This window comes from Trifolium pratense, linkage group LG5 (genome assembly GCF_020283565.1).
Source record: "Trifolium pratense cultivar HEN17-A07 linkage group LG5, ARS_RC_1.1, whole genome shotgun sequence".
Taxonomy (NCBI): Eukaryota; Viridiplantae; Streptophyta; class Magnoliopsida; order Fabales; family Fabaceae; genus Trifolium; species Trifolium pratense.
The window spans coordinates 25,364,528-25,381,045 of NC_060063.1; the positions used below are offsets into that span (position 1 = coordinate 25,364,528).

The following is a 16,518-nucleotide window of genomic DNA, read 5'->3' on the forward strand; positions in this document are numbered from 1 at the left end:
TTCATAACACTAAGATCTTATAAAGAAAATCAACATCCAAACTAAGATCTTATTGAAAAAAAAATACATCAAAAATAAAAAGCAAAGTGGTACATGTGACTATACAGTTCCAATTCATATAAAGAAAACTAAGATCTTATACGATTACACTATTAAAATAAAATATGATTCTAAAATATTATAAGATCTAGGCTTAAATGCAGTTTTGGCCCCCCAAGTTTCACAATTGCTTGATTTTGGTCCCCCACATTTTAATTGCTTGATTTTAACCCCCTAAGTTTCACAATTGCTTGATTTTAACCCCCTAAGTTTCACAATTGCTTGATTTTAACCCTCCAAGTTTCAATTGCTCGATTTTGGCCCCCCAAGTTTACCCCCTTTTGCATTTGCTAGCCCCCCGTTGAATATTTTGATTAAAAATTGGTTATGTGACATTTTAAAATTAAATAAGTATTTAAAAATAAATAAATAAATTACAAATTGTTTTTTAAAAACTAAATTATAAAATATTTTTTTTATTATATGTAGTTTGTAAAATAATTTTGTTATATAAAAAAGTAAAAAAAAACATTTTATGAATTATTTTTTAAAAACTTTGTAAACTTTTTTTAAAATAAAAAATAATTATTAAACTTTTTATTAAAAAAACAATTTTTAATACATTTTTATAAAAGCAAATATTATTATTTTTTAATTAAAACATATTTTTAATTTTTTTAAAATGTCACACAAGCAATTTATAGTCAAAAAAGTCAACGGGGGGCTAGCAAATGCAAAAGGGGGTAAACTTGGGGGGCCAAAATCGAGCAATTGAAACTTGGAGGGCTAAAATCAAGCAATTGTGAAACTTAGAGGGTTAAAATCAAGCAATTGAAATGTGGGGGGCCAAAATCAAGCAATTGTGAAACTTGAGGGGCCAAAACTGCATTTAAGCCTAAGATCTATTACATTAAATTATAAACAAAACTACGATATAAATTAATGAAAAATCTCATATTTCTAAATAACTTTTTTTTTTTAATTTATACTTATATACTAATATTAAATATAATCATATTTTAAATTAATGTCTATCTTTTAAATTAATGTCTATCTTTTAACCTCTATTTTACTTTCTTTTTATAATCATGGCTTTATTGGAAACCTTCGTCATACTTTTTAGCAAACTCAAATGTTGGATTTTGTTTCAATATTTAATTATTATGAAAATGATTATTTTGGATTTTAGCTACTCTAGAGTAACTATTTAGTAAAATTAGAAAATCAAACTATGGTGTTTCAATTCGACTACTAAAAATTTCTCATTTTCCTATAATTTGCATATAATTATGCTCATCAACAAATGGTACTTGAAATTCTGGCAGACTGGTGGAAAGATGCTGCGAAAGATGCTACAACATCTCGTACCAGTACAGAACACAATAGAAAAAATAAATTAAGTGCAGGAAGATAAATAAGACAGATCGTTTGTTAACCCAGTTCGGTGCAACGTCACCTAATCTGGAGGATTACCAATCCAGGAATGAATTCACTATAATAGCTCTAGTTCAAAGCCCTCGACCAACACCCGGTACTTGACTTCTCGCCTAGACACTACCCGTGCAATCCTATCTAAGAACCTCTTAGATAATGAGACCCCGTCCCAAATTCCCTCTAACAACACGTACCATGTTGCTGTTAACTTTATAACGATCAAAGATGGATCGACACCCTCCTAAGAAACTAATACCTAGCCAATACTTGACTAAGTTCACAATTTGGAGTTGCTTACAAGCTTCCTCCAAGTACAATACTCAACTCATTACCTATAGGTTTCTGAGTGAGGACATAGTGACCATCTCACAACCCGAGTGGTTCACTTACACCAACTCTCCTAGAGAGTGGCTTAAAGACACGAAACCTTAAAGACTACATCTTGTTGAACAATGGCTTCGGTGCACAAATAGGTCTGAGTCTTCATGTATTTATAGCCTTGAATTGTCTTGATGTGCAAGCTAGGTTTTCAGACCCTCATAACTGGAGGAATTGCGGCCAGCCCTAAATTAATTTCAAAAATATAACCAATTTTTGTTTCACGCAAAAATATAACATGTTATATTTTTGTTTTAAATAATACAAACAGCCTTCCAGAAAGTTGAGAAGCAAGACTTCAAATAAACAGCTGGAATCATCGTCATTAGCCAGCTCACAAGATTAATTTCAAAAATATATCCAGTTTTTTTTTTCTTCACGCACAAAAACACAAAAATATAATCAAGTTATATTTTTGTTTTAAATAATATTCCTTAAGCCCACTTCCTGAAGCTTGGAGAACAAGGCTCGTTTTGGTTAGATGCACATGCTTGCATATATAATTGAAGCAAATCTTGACTGAGATTTGAAATAAAAATTCTGCACGAAAACAGAGCATCAGGATGCTGTACGATGATGCTACAACATCTCTGTCCAACATCTGGCTATAACTTGTTTTTGCAAAATGTAGCCAACATAAAAACCTCAACAATCTCCCCCTTTGGCAAATTTTGGCTAAAACACTACAAGAATACTTCAATTTATTGACAGATTTAAATATCATTTATTGGCGGTTTTGACCCTCAATAACTTACTGGCGGTTTAAGCCCTCAGTAAGTGAGAAAAAAACCCTCACAAAAATGTTGTGGCGGCCCAAACCGCCAATAACTACATCTACTTTAAACAAGTAAAAACGCCGAATTTAGTGGCGGCCTAAGCTGCCAATAAAATTCTGACACTTACTATTAAAGACGGTTGTAGCCGCCAATAACTTTTCCAATATTTTTTTTTTAAAAAAAACCCATAAAAGACAATCCTGATATTCTCGTTTCTCTCATTGGATTTTCAAACCTTCATTATCTCCTTTCTCCACAACCCCCTTTCTCTATTCTTCCTTCATTATCTCCTTTCTCCACAACCCTTCTCCATATTCCCTCAAATTTGAAATCAGTAACAAATTTTTGGATTTTCAGAGAAACAACCCATTTTAAAATCTAGGTTTCAAATTAGATTTTCAGAGAAAATCAATATCGAAAATAAAGAAGAAAATTTAAATTCCTTTGTTTCGTTTTCAGATCTGCGTTTCCAGAATTTTTTGTCAAATTTTTCATTCTAATCTTCATCATCTTCAATCCCCTCTGCCTTTATAGTTTAAAATTTTCTTTGTTGAAGGAGAAGAACATGAACAGTTTATGCGTTTATATTTTTCAAGTTTTCTTCATCATCTTCAATTCTGGATTTGTGAATTTGGGGCAGATCTACAAGCTCATGCGAATATATGTGATACTGATAACAAGTTTTCTGCAGTTTATGAGTTTATATTTTCTTTGGCACAATTGTGGGTTTGTGATTTTTCATCTCGGGATTTCATCTTTTTCACTAATGTATTGTCTATGTGATTTCATTGGAAAGTATAATATGTTTTGCCTTCCTGAGATTGTATTCATGGGAAGAGGATATCAACATGTGCATAATTATGGGTTTGCTTCCTGAGATTCAATTCACGGACTTGATTTCATTTTTTTTTTTAATAACAAATAAGTTAGTGGCGGCTTGGGCCGCCTGTATATGAAAAGAATTTGCTTTTTTGCATAGTGGCGGTTCAGGCCGCCAGTAAATTTACCAACGAGCGATTTATTGGTGTATTTGGCCGCCAGCTGACCGCCAGTAAATGTTAACATATTGACGGTTTTGATCACTTACTGAGGGTTTTTGGCCCTCTATAAATTGTGTTTTTCTTGTAGTGAAACAATCTTTGACAGATAAACATCTTGTTCTTCTATCTTCAACGTGCAACTCTAGCCATCAATCTGTTGACCTTCAGATTAGACACACATGTTGTGCATTCATAATTAAGCATGTAAAAGTTACCCATATTTCTATGACTGTAACTATCTAAGTCACCCATATTGCTATGACTGTGACCCAAATCACCCATATTTATATGATTGTGATCCTAAGCATAAAAGCCATCCATATTTCTATGATTATGACTAAGCACGATGAATCATCCATATTTCTATGGTTATAAGATTATGATCATGCCCTATGCTACAAGTTATATGCTTTTTGAAGTTCTTGCATGCACATCACCCAGAGCAGAAAGTAAATTCCCCCCCCCCCCCCCCCCCCTCAAAACATGCACATCACCATACGCACATATAGATGCTATACTAGATGTTATAGCATTCTTCATCACATCAGAAATATTACTCCCCCTTTTTAGCCATAAATTCTGACAAATAAAGTCAGTACCATAGAATACATAGTACCACGGAGTATCAAAGAATAGAAAACCACAGAGTGCATATTACAGACCAGGTGCACACGCAGGTACAATGAAGATCAGGGCATAGCCCACACAAATAACCAGAGAACATAAGCTCGGAAAAAGAAAACAGGTGAACTGTTATCCACAATACCAAAAACAACAGAGGCATGCAGCAGCGGAATTAAACACATCTAGCCTCATAGAGCTTACCAAAACTGAGAGAAATAAACTCTCAAGGTGGATTCAAGATAGGAGAAATAAACTCCTTCAGACAGCACAAAAATATATCCATTTTTTTTTCTTCACGCACAAAAACACAAAAATATAATCAAGTTATATTTTTGTTTTAAATAATATTCCTTAAGCCCACTTCCTGAAGCTTGGAGAACAAGGCTCGTTTTGGTTAGATGCACATGCTTGCATATATAATTGAAGCAAATCTTGATTGAGATTTGAAATAAAAATTCTGCACGAAAACAGAGCATCAGGATGCTGTACGATCATGCTACAACATCTCTGTCCAGCATCTGGCTATAACTTGTTTTTGCAAAATGTAGCCAACATAAAAACCTCAACAGTACTGCACCAACTTTAGACTCTAAAGTGAGGTTGTTCATTTTTTTTTCGAAACGATAAATACTATTAAAATTCACATACACTAAGAGGTTTTTTGAGTTAGATTTGAATGAAAGTGTTCAATCTAATAATATTAACATTGTCATTTGATTAAAATTTATGTATGAGATTGTTCATTTTTACCCGAGAAAAATATAAAGATTTTACCTCTTATAATGATTTAATTTGATGAATACATGAGTAAGTTAAAATTTTTATGTATCGTTCCAATTTTATCGGATGTCTCCGAAGGGAGGGTAAGTTAAAATTTTTGTGATAAATAGAAAGAGAAAAAAAAAAGAAAAAGAAGAGGGGGTGACAAGAAACAAAACCCTAAAAACAAGTAAAATTTTATGTGAAAATTAAAGAGAATAAATAGCTTTTTTTTCATTAAAAAATAAAAAGTAAATAAATTTTAACTATTAACATAAAGTCATTATTTATTAGTTTTTTTAAGAAAATATTTAAAATCAAATCATCTTATGACTTTATTTTATTAATAGTGTTGGATAACTAGTGAAAAATGATTGCAATGTTGTGCTCTATACATGCAGTGGGAGGTAAATTTCCAGCAAATGCATTGACAAGGCAAGAAGTTAAAGCATACAGGGAAATTGAAAGTCAAGACATGCATAAGACTCTAGATTCTTATCTTCTTATCTGTCAAAGAATGGGGGTACGTGATTGTTGTTTTCATCACTATATTTTCATGTGATTGCAGGATTATACCTGGCTTGGGCATGCAGCAAGCAATGTTAAAACTCTTAGGGAGAGTTTGCCATCCATTTGGATCTCACAAGGCCTGAGGGATTAGTTTTTGCAGTTGCGCGCAAAGGATATCCGGTTTACACCAAAAAGTATTATAATTTTAAAACTTACTTGAATAATTTTGTGATATATAGGTGAGGGCAAATAAATTGCACATTGAAATGGATTGCATTGAAAAAGGGATTATAGAGCTTATATCCCAACATAACATACAAAACCTTGTAATGGGAGCAGCTTCTGATAAGTACCACTCTAGGTGAGACCAAAATTTATTATGGTTACATTTGATTTAAGCTATTCACCTATAGATTGGATTTCTGTGCAATCATGTAATCAGTGATCTGTGTATGTTTGGTTAAGATCGAACAGTCTAAAATTTGCAGTAAGTAATTAACTAATTTTTATTTAAAAGAAAATCAATTTCTTTTTTAGGACGTCCGATCTAGATCGGACGGTCAAGGATTGGGCGACTGCATGACTGCATGCATTCGGCAACTCCACTAAATCCATCAATGAAGGTTCTCAAATTTGTGAAATAACAATTTAACCCTCTAAATTTAAAAAATATTAATAATAAAAAATTTAATTTTTTGCCACAATTTTAAATGTTCTAAGGAATTAAATTGCTATTTCGCAAATTTGCGAGATTAAAATGACCTACCCTTACGATTTCAAGGACTAAAACGCTTATTTTGTCCTTTATGTCTTAAATTCTTATATGTTGCTTCAATATTCTCCAATCTCTTACTAGTGACTATGAATCTATGATGCAAATATATTGTTTTGAACAAGTTCAGTTTCCTGACATTGCAGGAGGATGACAGGTCTAAGATCTAAGAAAGCCATCTATGTATGTGAACAAGCTCCAGCTTCTTGTCATATACAGTTTATCTGCAAAGGCTATCTTATACAGACAAGGTATATACTATGTTACATCATAAATGCTGATGAACAAATGAACATTAATTGTTTCACTACATGAAGATAATCAAAATTTTGATGGAAGCTTAAATATTTGTAATTTCCTAGGAATACTCATGAGCTCCATGGGTTACACATACTTTTAAGGTGTATGCTCTGTAGCACCGACACTTCTGATGGAAGGCGTGTCTAGTGTCAGACACCGGGATAACACTGACACACACATGTGATTACATTCAATTCAATTAATTCATTTTCTCAAATTTTTACCGGTGTCAATGTGTTATGTGTCTGTGTCTAGTGTCCGAGACCTGGACGACACTGACACGTGTGATTACGTTCAATCAATTCATTTTCTCAAATTTTTACCAGTTTCAATGTGTTATGTGTCTGTGTATGTATCCAGTGTCCGAGAGCAGGAATGACATTGACACATGTGATTATCAATCAATTCATTTTCTCAAAATTTTACCGGTGTCAACGTGTCTGTGTTGTGTCCGGTGTCCATGTCTATTTTAGTGCTTCATATATTTTCAGAACTTTGTCATAGTATTGTCATTGCACTTTGATTTATCTTGAGAACTAATTTAAGTATCAATTAATCAACACAGGGATTGCAGTATGGATAAACTTAGAGTAGAGGGCACATCTCCTTTGGCAAAGCAAATGCAAAACTCTGAAGTTGGTCACTCACCTCACTTAAGATCTAAATCAATTTCACATGATCAAGAATTACTTCATCATAGAGTAAGATCTATGAGCTCAGTATCTGAAAGTGGAAGGAGCATAGCATCATCTGTTGCTTCTTCAGAATGGTTTTCAACTCCACAAAGCAAGTTTGATAACGAACCAAGTTATAGTCCTTCACCTTCATCAGTTGAAACTGCGGCATCGAACACAAATTTGATTAGTGATGGCAGTGAGAATGTGTTGGACTTGAAGAGTTACCTGTCTAGTATCAAAGAGGAGGATCTTTATCATGCATCACCTCCTAGTGTGCTGGTATATATTATTTTTCCTCTTTAAGAATGTTTGTGTCACTTGTGGTACATGTGCATGTTTCTTATTTGTATTTTCGAATATTTATACAGAAAACACTGAAAACAATAATATTTTGTTTACGGTGTTTTCTGTATAAATCTTTGAAAATAAGAAATGAAAGAGTTTTGTAATTAAAAGTGAAAATCCGACAAAAACATAATAATGGTTGTACAAAGTAAATGAACTCTAAGCTTGTTAGTATGAATGACACTAGCATTATAGTACTAACATTTTGTACTTTGTGATTGAATACTAGCAGGATGGAACAAGGGATGATAGTGTGTATGATCAACTTGAACAAGCTATGGCTGAGGCTGAGAAAGCTAGGTGGGATGCTTATCAAGAAACTGTTAGGCGTCGAAAAGCTGAAAAAGATGTCTTGGATGTGATACGCAAGGTAATTAACTGTGGTCCTTTTATATTGAGTTTTATGACTTGCGCAATGTAGGCCACTAATTGGAGAGGGAAAGCGCGAAATCTTTCTCTAATTCTGTGACGAAGAAATTGGAACGGTATTTCATCTTTTCCATCATAATTGTCCGTTGCTAATTTTATTGTTTGAAACATCTAATATACAGAATAAAGACACCAAAATCTTGTACGAAGAAGAGGTGAAACTACGGAAATACTTAGAAGAGGCGCTAGAGAAAGCAAAAGAAGAAATTGATAACATGAGAAGCCAAATCGAAAAAGTCAATAAGGAACTCGAACTTGCCTTGGATCACAAGTCATCACCTGAGAATCAAATTGGTGAAGCCTCAAGAACACAATCTCTTCAACTTTTGTCAGAGTTTTCTTTTTCAGAGATTGAAGAAGCAACATGTAACTTCAATCCATCGTTAAAGATTGGTGAAGGCGGATACGGAAGTATATTTAAAGGCATCCTTCGTCACACCGAAGTGGCTATAAAAATGTTGAACCCTAACAGCACTCAAGGACCCTTGGAGTTTCAACAAGAGGTAATATATGGTTTGAGTTTTTTTTGAATGTTTTCTACATTGAAGGGCGAATTCGCATACCTCATTTTGTAAGGATTATAAAGTGAAACGAGTATATATTTTGACACCTATTTTTGGTTCTGTATCAGGTTACGGTATTGAGCAAGTTAAGGCATCGAAATCTTGTCACACTTATAGGAGCAAACCAAGAAACAAGGACTCTTATCTATGAATATTTACCCAATGGAAGTCTCGAGGATCATCTCAGCCGCAACAGTAATACCTCTCCATTATCATGGCAGGCTCGAATTCGCATTGCGACAGAACTTTGTTCTGCACTCATTTTTCTCCATTCCAATAAACCTCACAGCATAGTGCATGGTGATTTAAAACCATCAAACATTCTTCTTGATGTAAACTTCGTAAGCAAACTTAGCGACTTTGGAATTTGTCGTATATTATCGTGTCAAGACGATTCTTCAAGTAACAACAGTAGTACACAGTTTTGGATCACTAAATTTGCAAAGGGGACTTTTGCATACATGGATCCTGAATTCTTCGGTACAGGTGAACTTGCTACAAAATCAGATGTTTATTCATTTGGAATTGTGTTATTGAGATTAATAACTGGAAAACTAGCATTAGGGATAAAGAATGAAGTGTTATATGCATTAAATAATGCCGGTGGAGAATTGAAATCACTTTTGGATCCTTTGGCCGGAGATTGGCCTATTGCAGAAGCCGAAAATTTGATTCATTTGGCTTTGAGGTGTTGTGATATGAATAAAAGGAGAAGGCCAGAACTTTGTTCAGATGTGTGGAAAGTGTTGGAACCAATGAGAGCTTCTTGTAGTGGCGCAATCACGAACACTTTTGGTCCTATGTCCTGTTTGGATAAACAACTTAATCGAACGACTTAAAAGTGGCCACGACAAATCACCGAGGACAAATTCTATGTTCCAAATCATAATCTTCATTTTGCAATGCATGATTGGTTTCAAAGTCACTTATCAAACCTTCCATTTTTTATTTTCTCATTTTGATTAAATTGTAGCTAGTTTTGCATGTTTATATATTAAGTTTCTAGTAGAAGCAAAGCAATTGTCATTATATTTATTTTTTTATACCATAGTTTATAGCTGTCATGGTAATGGTATATATTTTATTCCATGAGTTTTTTATACCATATTTTGTAGCATATGATGTGTATATGGCAAAACAGAATTTATGTATATATTTATATGGTATTAGTGGTCAATGGTGTTGATAATGATACTCAGAAAAATGTGGTACCTTTTACGGATGTGTCCTTGTAAGAAAAAAATTTATGTCTGAAGTTTTGGACAAAATAAAATTAGTTATGAGAGGGTGAAATTTTTATTTATTGTACCACTTAATAGTAATAGTCTATAGGTCCAATTCTTTGCCTAAGTGAGATTGAGTGAGTTAGACTTAGTGTCCAAATTCTAAGGATATCAAAGCCTACATGTTACTTAAATAGTTTGATAAATTAAATACTACTATACTCTTTTCTTTTTTTTATCAGTAAATACTATACTCTCTGATTTCAAATATACAAAAATTTGGCTAATAAAAACAATGTATTTAGTCTAAAATTTAAACTAGTGATTCATTTGGATATGCGTTTGGATTCGAGGCGTTTCTAGCGTGAATTTTGCTTGACATACGTTTGTTTTGTTTTCAACGTGAAAACAAACACACGCTAAATATATCAATTTATTTTGACGAATTTTTGTTTATATTTAAAATCTGAAATAATATATATTTATCACATTATCAATCACATGTTTATAGCCATTAAGAATTAACCAAGTTTCACATATATATTGTGTATGTTTGGTTTCAATTCTGGAGCATCCAGAATTGATTCTGGACGTGTAGAATTGATTCTGACTTGTTTGGTTTCTCAAAAGTAGAATTGATTCTGCCTCCAGAATTGATTCTACTTGAAGCTAGAAATCGTAGCTTCTGATTCTAGAATTGATTTTTACACTCAAATTTTTTGTTCAACTCACTTTTTCATGAATATATCCAAACATAAACCACTTCAGCTTAAAATCAATTTTGGCCAGAATCAATTTTACAGAATCAATTCTGCCAAAATCAATTCTCTCCGCCGCAGAACCAAACACACGCATTGTCCATTGTAAGACTTGACAGACAACCTCCACACATTATGAACATTATCCATAATCATATCCTCCTCTCTTAGACTAGACATCCCCCACCTCTTTGAAAAGTGCATGTAGAGTGAGACTTGGTGTGGAGGGGCTATAATAAGATTTGATTAGACTATTTCATCTACCAATGAGGAATCAGTTTAATTTTTCAATCACGGTTATTTTGTTTTTTATTTTTATTTTTATTTTATAAGCACGGTTATTTTGTTATTTAAAAATGATAAAAATAACACGAATTACTACACTGGTGTAAAAGTAAATTTTTTAAACTCATCGAATAACTTATGTTTTAAGTCTATGTTGGTTGGAAGAAATATCTTGCAAGGTTGTCTTATTACTTTGTAAGTATCGTTATAATTATAATCTTAAAAATTGCATATAAAGGAGTTTGGGAGTTCTAAAGTACAATTAGTTTCATGTTTTTAAGATTTTTATACATCTGATTTTAATTTGGGCCCTCAAAATTATTTGACATTGAGGAGTGTGAGTGTTGTAGACTACATTTGACCGTGAATCTCAAATGATGTGAGACTTTATAGGTGTACCGAAACACATACCCTAAACAAGGCTAAGAGAGCTCATTGGTTCGATCTCCACATACAGCGTCAAGGTTCCTAACATAACTTAGAGTACAAGGAGAATGACTTATAGTGAAAGTGGATCGATTAAAGGAATGTTTCGTGGATGGAGGTGGAAGTCAGAATCCGAGGTGGAGATCGATGACTGTGATGCAAGAGAGTGTATGTACCTGTAAACATACTCCGACGTATAAGTCAGTATAAACTTGAGGTAAGTGAGATGTTAGAATGAGACGTATTTTGAATTTGTGAGATAATATTTATATAAGTTAATAGATTATAGATGTAATATTAAGCCGATGATATTATTCGATTTGACGGACACCAAAAATTTTAAGTCCATAACAAATAAGTAGTTAATTGGTACTACAAGTCTACAATAGCATCTATCAACAATAAAAAAAAATTACGAATAGTATAAGATGAATGCAGCTGAAAAAATCTATGCTAAAGTCTACATCATCCACTTGTATGAAAAATGGTCCACACGGCCAAAGAAAGTGGGGGAAGTTTAAGGACCATATGTACTATACTATGACTATCAATAACAACAAAAGGACCACTGTACGACACAAAACTTTTTTTTATTTCTTTATTTTAATATATTCAATATAATAATAATTAAGCCTTGATATTAATATCCTTGTTTCTTTCCTGTCGACGATGCTGATTTACAACTTGTTTATTATCAATATGTTGCAATTTTTTTAATTAGGTACATATTTTATTTGTCAACTAGTACTTTCTCCCGTGCGATGCACGGGATATACACCCGATAAATATGAGTGAAGTACCCGTAAGAAAATAAAGATCTACTCAATGGGGCCACATTCATCAATTGACTCATCTTGTAAAACTATACAATGTTCTCTTTAGGGTCTTCATGTATCTTTTATACATAAAAAATTCAATTTTGCCGCAGAAATCAAATTTTTTTCTAGTTCAAATTCAGGAAAAATTCGCTTAACAGAAACCGTTTTTTTTTTCAAGGCAAAAAAAATTGATTCGTAAAAACCGAAGTTTTTATTGAAGGGCAAAAAAGTAAAATCCTGACAGAGAAAAAGAACCATGACGCCTAAAGAGAACACATCTATACAAACCCGTAAGCAGGATTGATAATTGACATATAGGTCCAGAAATTGTTCGTGGCCTATTTACTAATAGTGCAAGTTCAATTTACTCATAAAATTTCATAAACAATCTTAGTATTTAACAGTGGGCAAGCTGTTTCAAATCCATCAAAAGAAAAAAAACTACATTCCAAAACTTGTTAATCTTCGATATTGTTATGACATAAAATACAATTTCATAAAATAAAATTGAGAAAAAAATTACTCCATTAGACTAAACCAAAATAAGAACAACAAATTGGCACTATGATAATTAACTTCCTTAACCAATAACTAAATAAATAAATAAACAATAATTATCACTTTACAAATTGAATATCATGAATATCCATCTCATTGATATACACAAAGGTATTAGTTATGAACTAATAACTGAAAAGGAGAAAACAAAAGGATAAATTTAAATCTAATAAACTAAATATATATATATATATATATATATATATAGAGAGAGAGAGAGAGAGAAAGACTAAGTAAATAACATAACTTAACCTAACCGAAAAACTAAGTAAATGTAACAAACATACAGTATATAACCAAATAAAATGAGAAGAAGGAAATGTCATTGAAGAAGACATTGGTGTGAGAGGCACATAAAATATAGTAATGTACAGTTATTTGTAAGCGAAAGTGAGAATGTATGAAGAAGAGATTGCATATCTCAAAGATGAGAATGAGAATAGAAAGGGAATGGAAAAAAAAAGTTGTTTTTGAAGCAAAGACAATGAAATGAAAAAAAATTAGAAAAAGAAAATAGAAAAGGAAATATGAAGAGGCGAAGACCGACGAGGTGTCTAGGTTGTTGTTGAAATTGGGAATTGTAATGGTGACTAGAAAGTTTTTAATATTTCCTAATACTATTTTGTTGGAAATAAAAATGTGAAAACCCTGACAAAAAAAAAATGGAAACCAAAGGCCAGAAAGTTTAGGTGGGATAATTGTTGCATTTAGGTGCTTAATGATGTTTGCTGAGTTTTTTGTCTTAATATATAAAGGATTTTTTTTGAAGAAGCCATTTATTTGTAAAAAATTATACACCTATGAATGATGATAGTGATACTAATTAGTACTATCTAGTAGCTGATTAGATTTCATTTGTGGTTTTGACTATTGAGTTCAATATTTCCAGGTTACAAAGAATGTTCATCCATAATTTTATCTCCAATTTGTTTTTCATCTTATAAATATATGTCAAAAATACCACGAATTTGGATTCATTACTGCCAAATAATGATACTGTTTCACATTATAATTAAGCATAATCGTTAATTTGAGATCAAACATTTCAGATATAAAATTCAATTTTATAAAACAAAATATTCTTAAATGTCAATTGAAGATCAGACGGTTCAAATCAATTACGGCACCTTGCTATAACCTTGAGAAATCTGATCCTAAAAATTGAGAGTCATTGAATTTAAAGTTCTATTTTAATGTTCAAACACATTTTCTCTTCAAATGGAGGTCAATTTGTTAAAATAAAATAAGAAAATTAAATACTAGTGATCAAATCAAAATTTATGTTGGTTTTCTCGGACCATTATACTTAAAAGATAGGGATTGAGGTTGTGTGCATTTAAATGACTCTACACGACCGTATATAATTTATTTAGATGTGTTATAATTGTATGCAATTACACTACACTAAAGCCAAATTCTTAAAGGTAGTGTGATACAAGTCATCATCGAAATTTTGGTCGGACTTTACTTACCTTTGTTGAGAATAATATGCCTAAATATCTTCTGAAGATCTTAGATTTAAATATTATTTAGATTTATATTTAAAATATGATAATATTAGGTTTTATGATTTATATTTCTATTTAGAATATTTAAGATTTGTTTAGAATTTATTATAGGATTAGTTTTGTTTTAAAAATATATGATTTGTTTTTATGTAGCTCTATATATAGAGCCATAAGCATAATGAATAAAATAAGAACTTTAGTATTCTTCATATAACCCTATATTTGAGGAGAGTTTTCTCCCTAAATTTATATCTCACCAAATTCCGCAATACAAAAACACAAAAAACCATATCAGTGGCATCAGAGCCAACGTTCATAAGGACCTGTGAAGATGGATTTTTCAAAGGTTGCTCCTCCGATCTTTGATGGAGAAGACTATGATCTTTGGACGGTGAGAATGGAGGCATTCTTAGATGCTCTAGATCTATCGGAAACTGTGGAGGATGATTACGATGTTTCTTCGTTACCAAAAGATCCCACAGCAGAACAGATGAAAACTCATAAAGAAAGAAAAACCAATAGGGCAAAGGCAAAGACTTGTTTGTTTGCAAGTGTCTCACAAACCGTCTTTATTAAAATCATGACTCTCAAAACACCAAAAGAAATTTGGGATTACCTAAAAGAAGAATATAAAGGAGATGAAAGGATTCGAAGCATGCAAGTTATGAATTTATTGAGAGAGTTCGAGTTGCAAAGAATGAAGGAGGATGAAACAATCAAGACATACGCTGATAAATTATTGGGTATTGCTAATAAGGTACGATTACTAGGCACTCAATTTTCTGATTCCAGAATTGTGGAAAAACTCTTTGTAACGGTACCTGAAAGATATGAAGCCTCTATAGCCGCCTTGGAGAACACAAAAGATTTGAGTAAAATCACTCTGCCAGAAGTGTTACATGCATTGCATGCACAAGAACAAAGAAGACTTATGAGGGAAGAAAGAACTATAGATGGTATATGTCTAGCAAAAGGTTTTGGAAAGAAATACCATCACAAACCATGTCCTCATTGCAAAAAGGATAATCACTCACCAAAGAATTGTTGGTGGAGGCCTGATGCAAAATGTGAAAAATGTGGTAAATTAGGTCATATGATGAAGGTATGCACATCACAACAACAACAAGGAGATGTTAACATTGCTCATGAACAATATGAAGAAGACCAGGAACTACTACTTGCAATCTCAGGTTTTACAACCAACAAACCGTCAAAAGAATGGCTCATTGACAGTGGTTGCACAAACCATATGACTTATGATCGAGATCTTTTCAAAGAGCTCAATAAAACTTCTATTTCCAAAGTCAGAATTGGGAATGGAGAACAAATTGCAGTAGAAGGCATTGGAACAATTTCAATTAAAACTCATGCAGGTATGAAACAAATTTCCAATGTTTTATATGTTCCTGAAATTAATCAGAATCTTTTAAGTGTTGCTCAGTTGTTGGAGAAAAATTATAAAGTGATATTTGAACATAAAAGTTGTGTGATTAAGGATCAAAACAATAAGGAAGTGATCACATCTCAGATTAAAGGCAAAAGATTTGTTTTAGATTTAATGAAGAATGATCATATTTTTGAAGAGAAAAAAGAACTTAAATTCAAAGAAGATCGCGAAGATTCAGGTATTTTGAAGAAATTTCAAGTTATGGAGGAGAATAAATATGCTTGTGAAAAATCACCTAAAAGTCATAACAAATGCAATGTTTCTACCATGAAGTCCACAAGGCACAAAGATGCTAAAGCTTGCGATAACAAGAAGAATAATTTTTCAAGAAGCTCAGATTGGATACGCACAAAAGATATTCAGTCAAGGAGGAGTGTTGAGAATAATATGCCTAAATATCTTCTGAAGATCTTAGATTTAAATATTATTTAGATTTATATTTAAAATATGATAATATTAGGTTTTATGATTTATATTTCTATTTAGAATATTTAAGATTTGTTTAGAATTTATTATAGGATTAGTTTTGTTTTAAAAATATATGATTTGTTTTTATGTAGCTCTATATATAGAGCCATAAGCATAATGAATAAAATAAGAACTTTAGTATTCTTCATATAACCCTATATTTGAGGAGAGTTTTCTCCCTAAATTTATATCTCACCAAATTCCGCAATACAAAAACACAAAAAACCATATCAACCTTCTGATCGAACTCTAAATTTCCGGAGCTCCCTTTCCCAAAAATCAGAGGGTTAATCCTCAAAAAAACTTTTTAACTTTTTTCAATTGCTTAAATTTAGGAGCTATAAAGATGGAAATCCAAAAGCACTCAAGTTTTTCCATACA

The 16,518-nt window shown here is 32.2% G+C and overlaps 1 protein-coding gene across 2 annotated transcripts; it reads left to right on the forward strand.

Moving 5' to 3' along the window:
* Positions 1–4,484: 4,484 nt before the first annotated feature.
* LOC123883518 (U-box domain-containing protein 33-like) lies at positions 4,485–9,713 on the forward strand. Of its 2 annotated transcripts, none has more exons than XM_045932355.1 (7): positions 4,485–5,573; positions 5,800–5,921; positions 6,479–6,583; positions 7,198–7,588; positions 7,887–8,024; positions 8,206–8,586; positions 8,715–9,713. In XM_045932355.1, the coding sequence occupies exons 1-7, from the start codon at positions 5,421–5,423 to the stop codon at positions 9,483–9,485; spliced, it is 2,061 nt and encodes a 686-aa protein (XP_045788311.1). In that variant the 5' UTR covers positions 4,485–5,420; the 3' UTR covers positions 9,486–9,713. The 2 variants fall into 2 exon arrangements, with proteins under 2 accessions (XP_045788311.1, XP_045788310.1); XM_045932354.1 differs by having other exon boundaries at positions 5,393–5,573; positions 7,884–8,024.
* Positions 9,714–16,518: the final 6,805 nt, after the last annotated feature.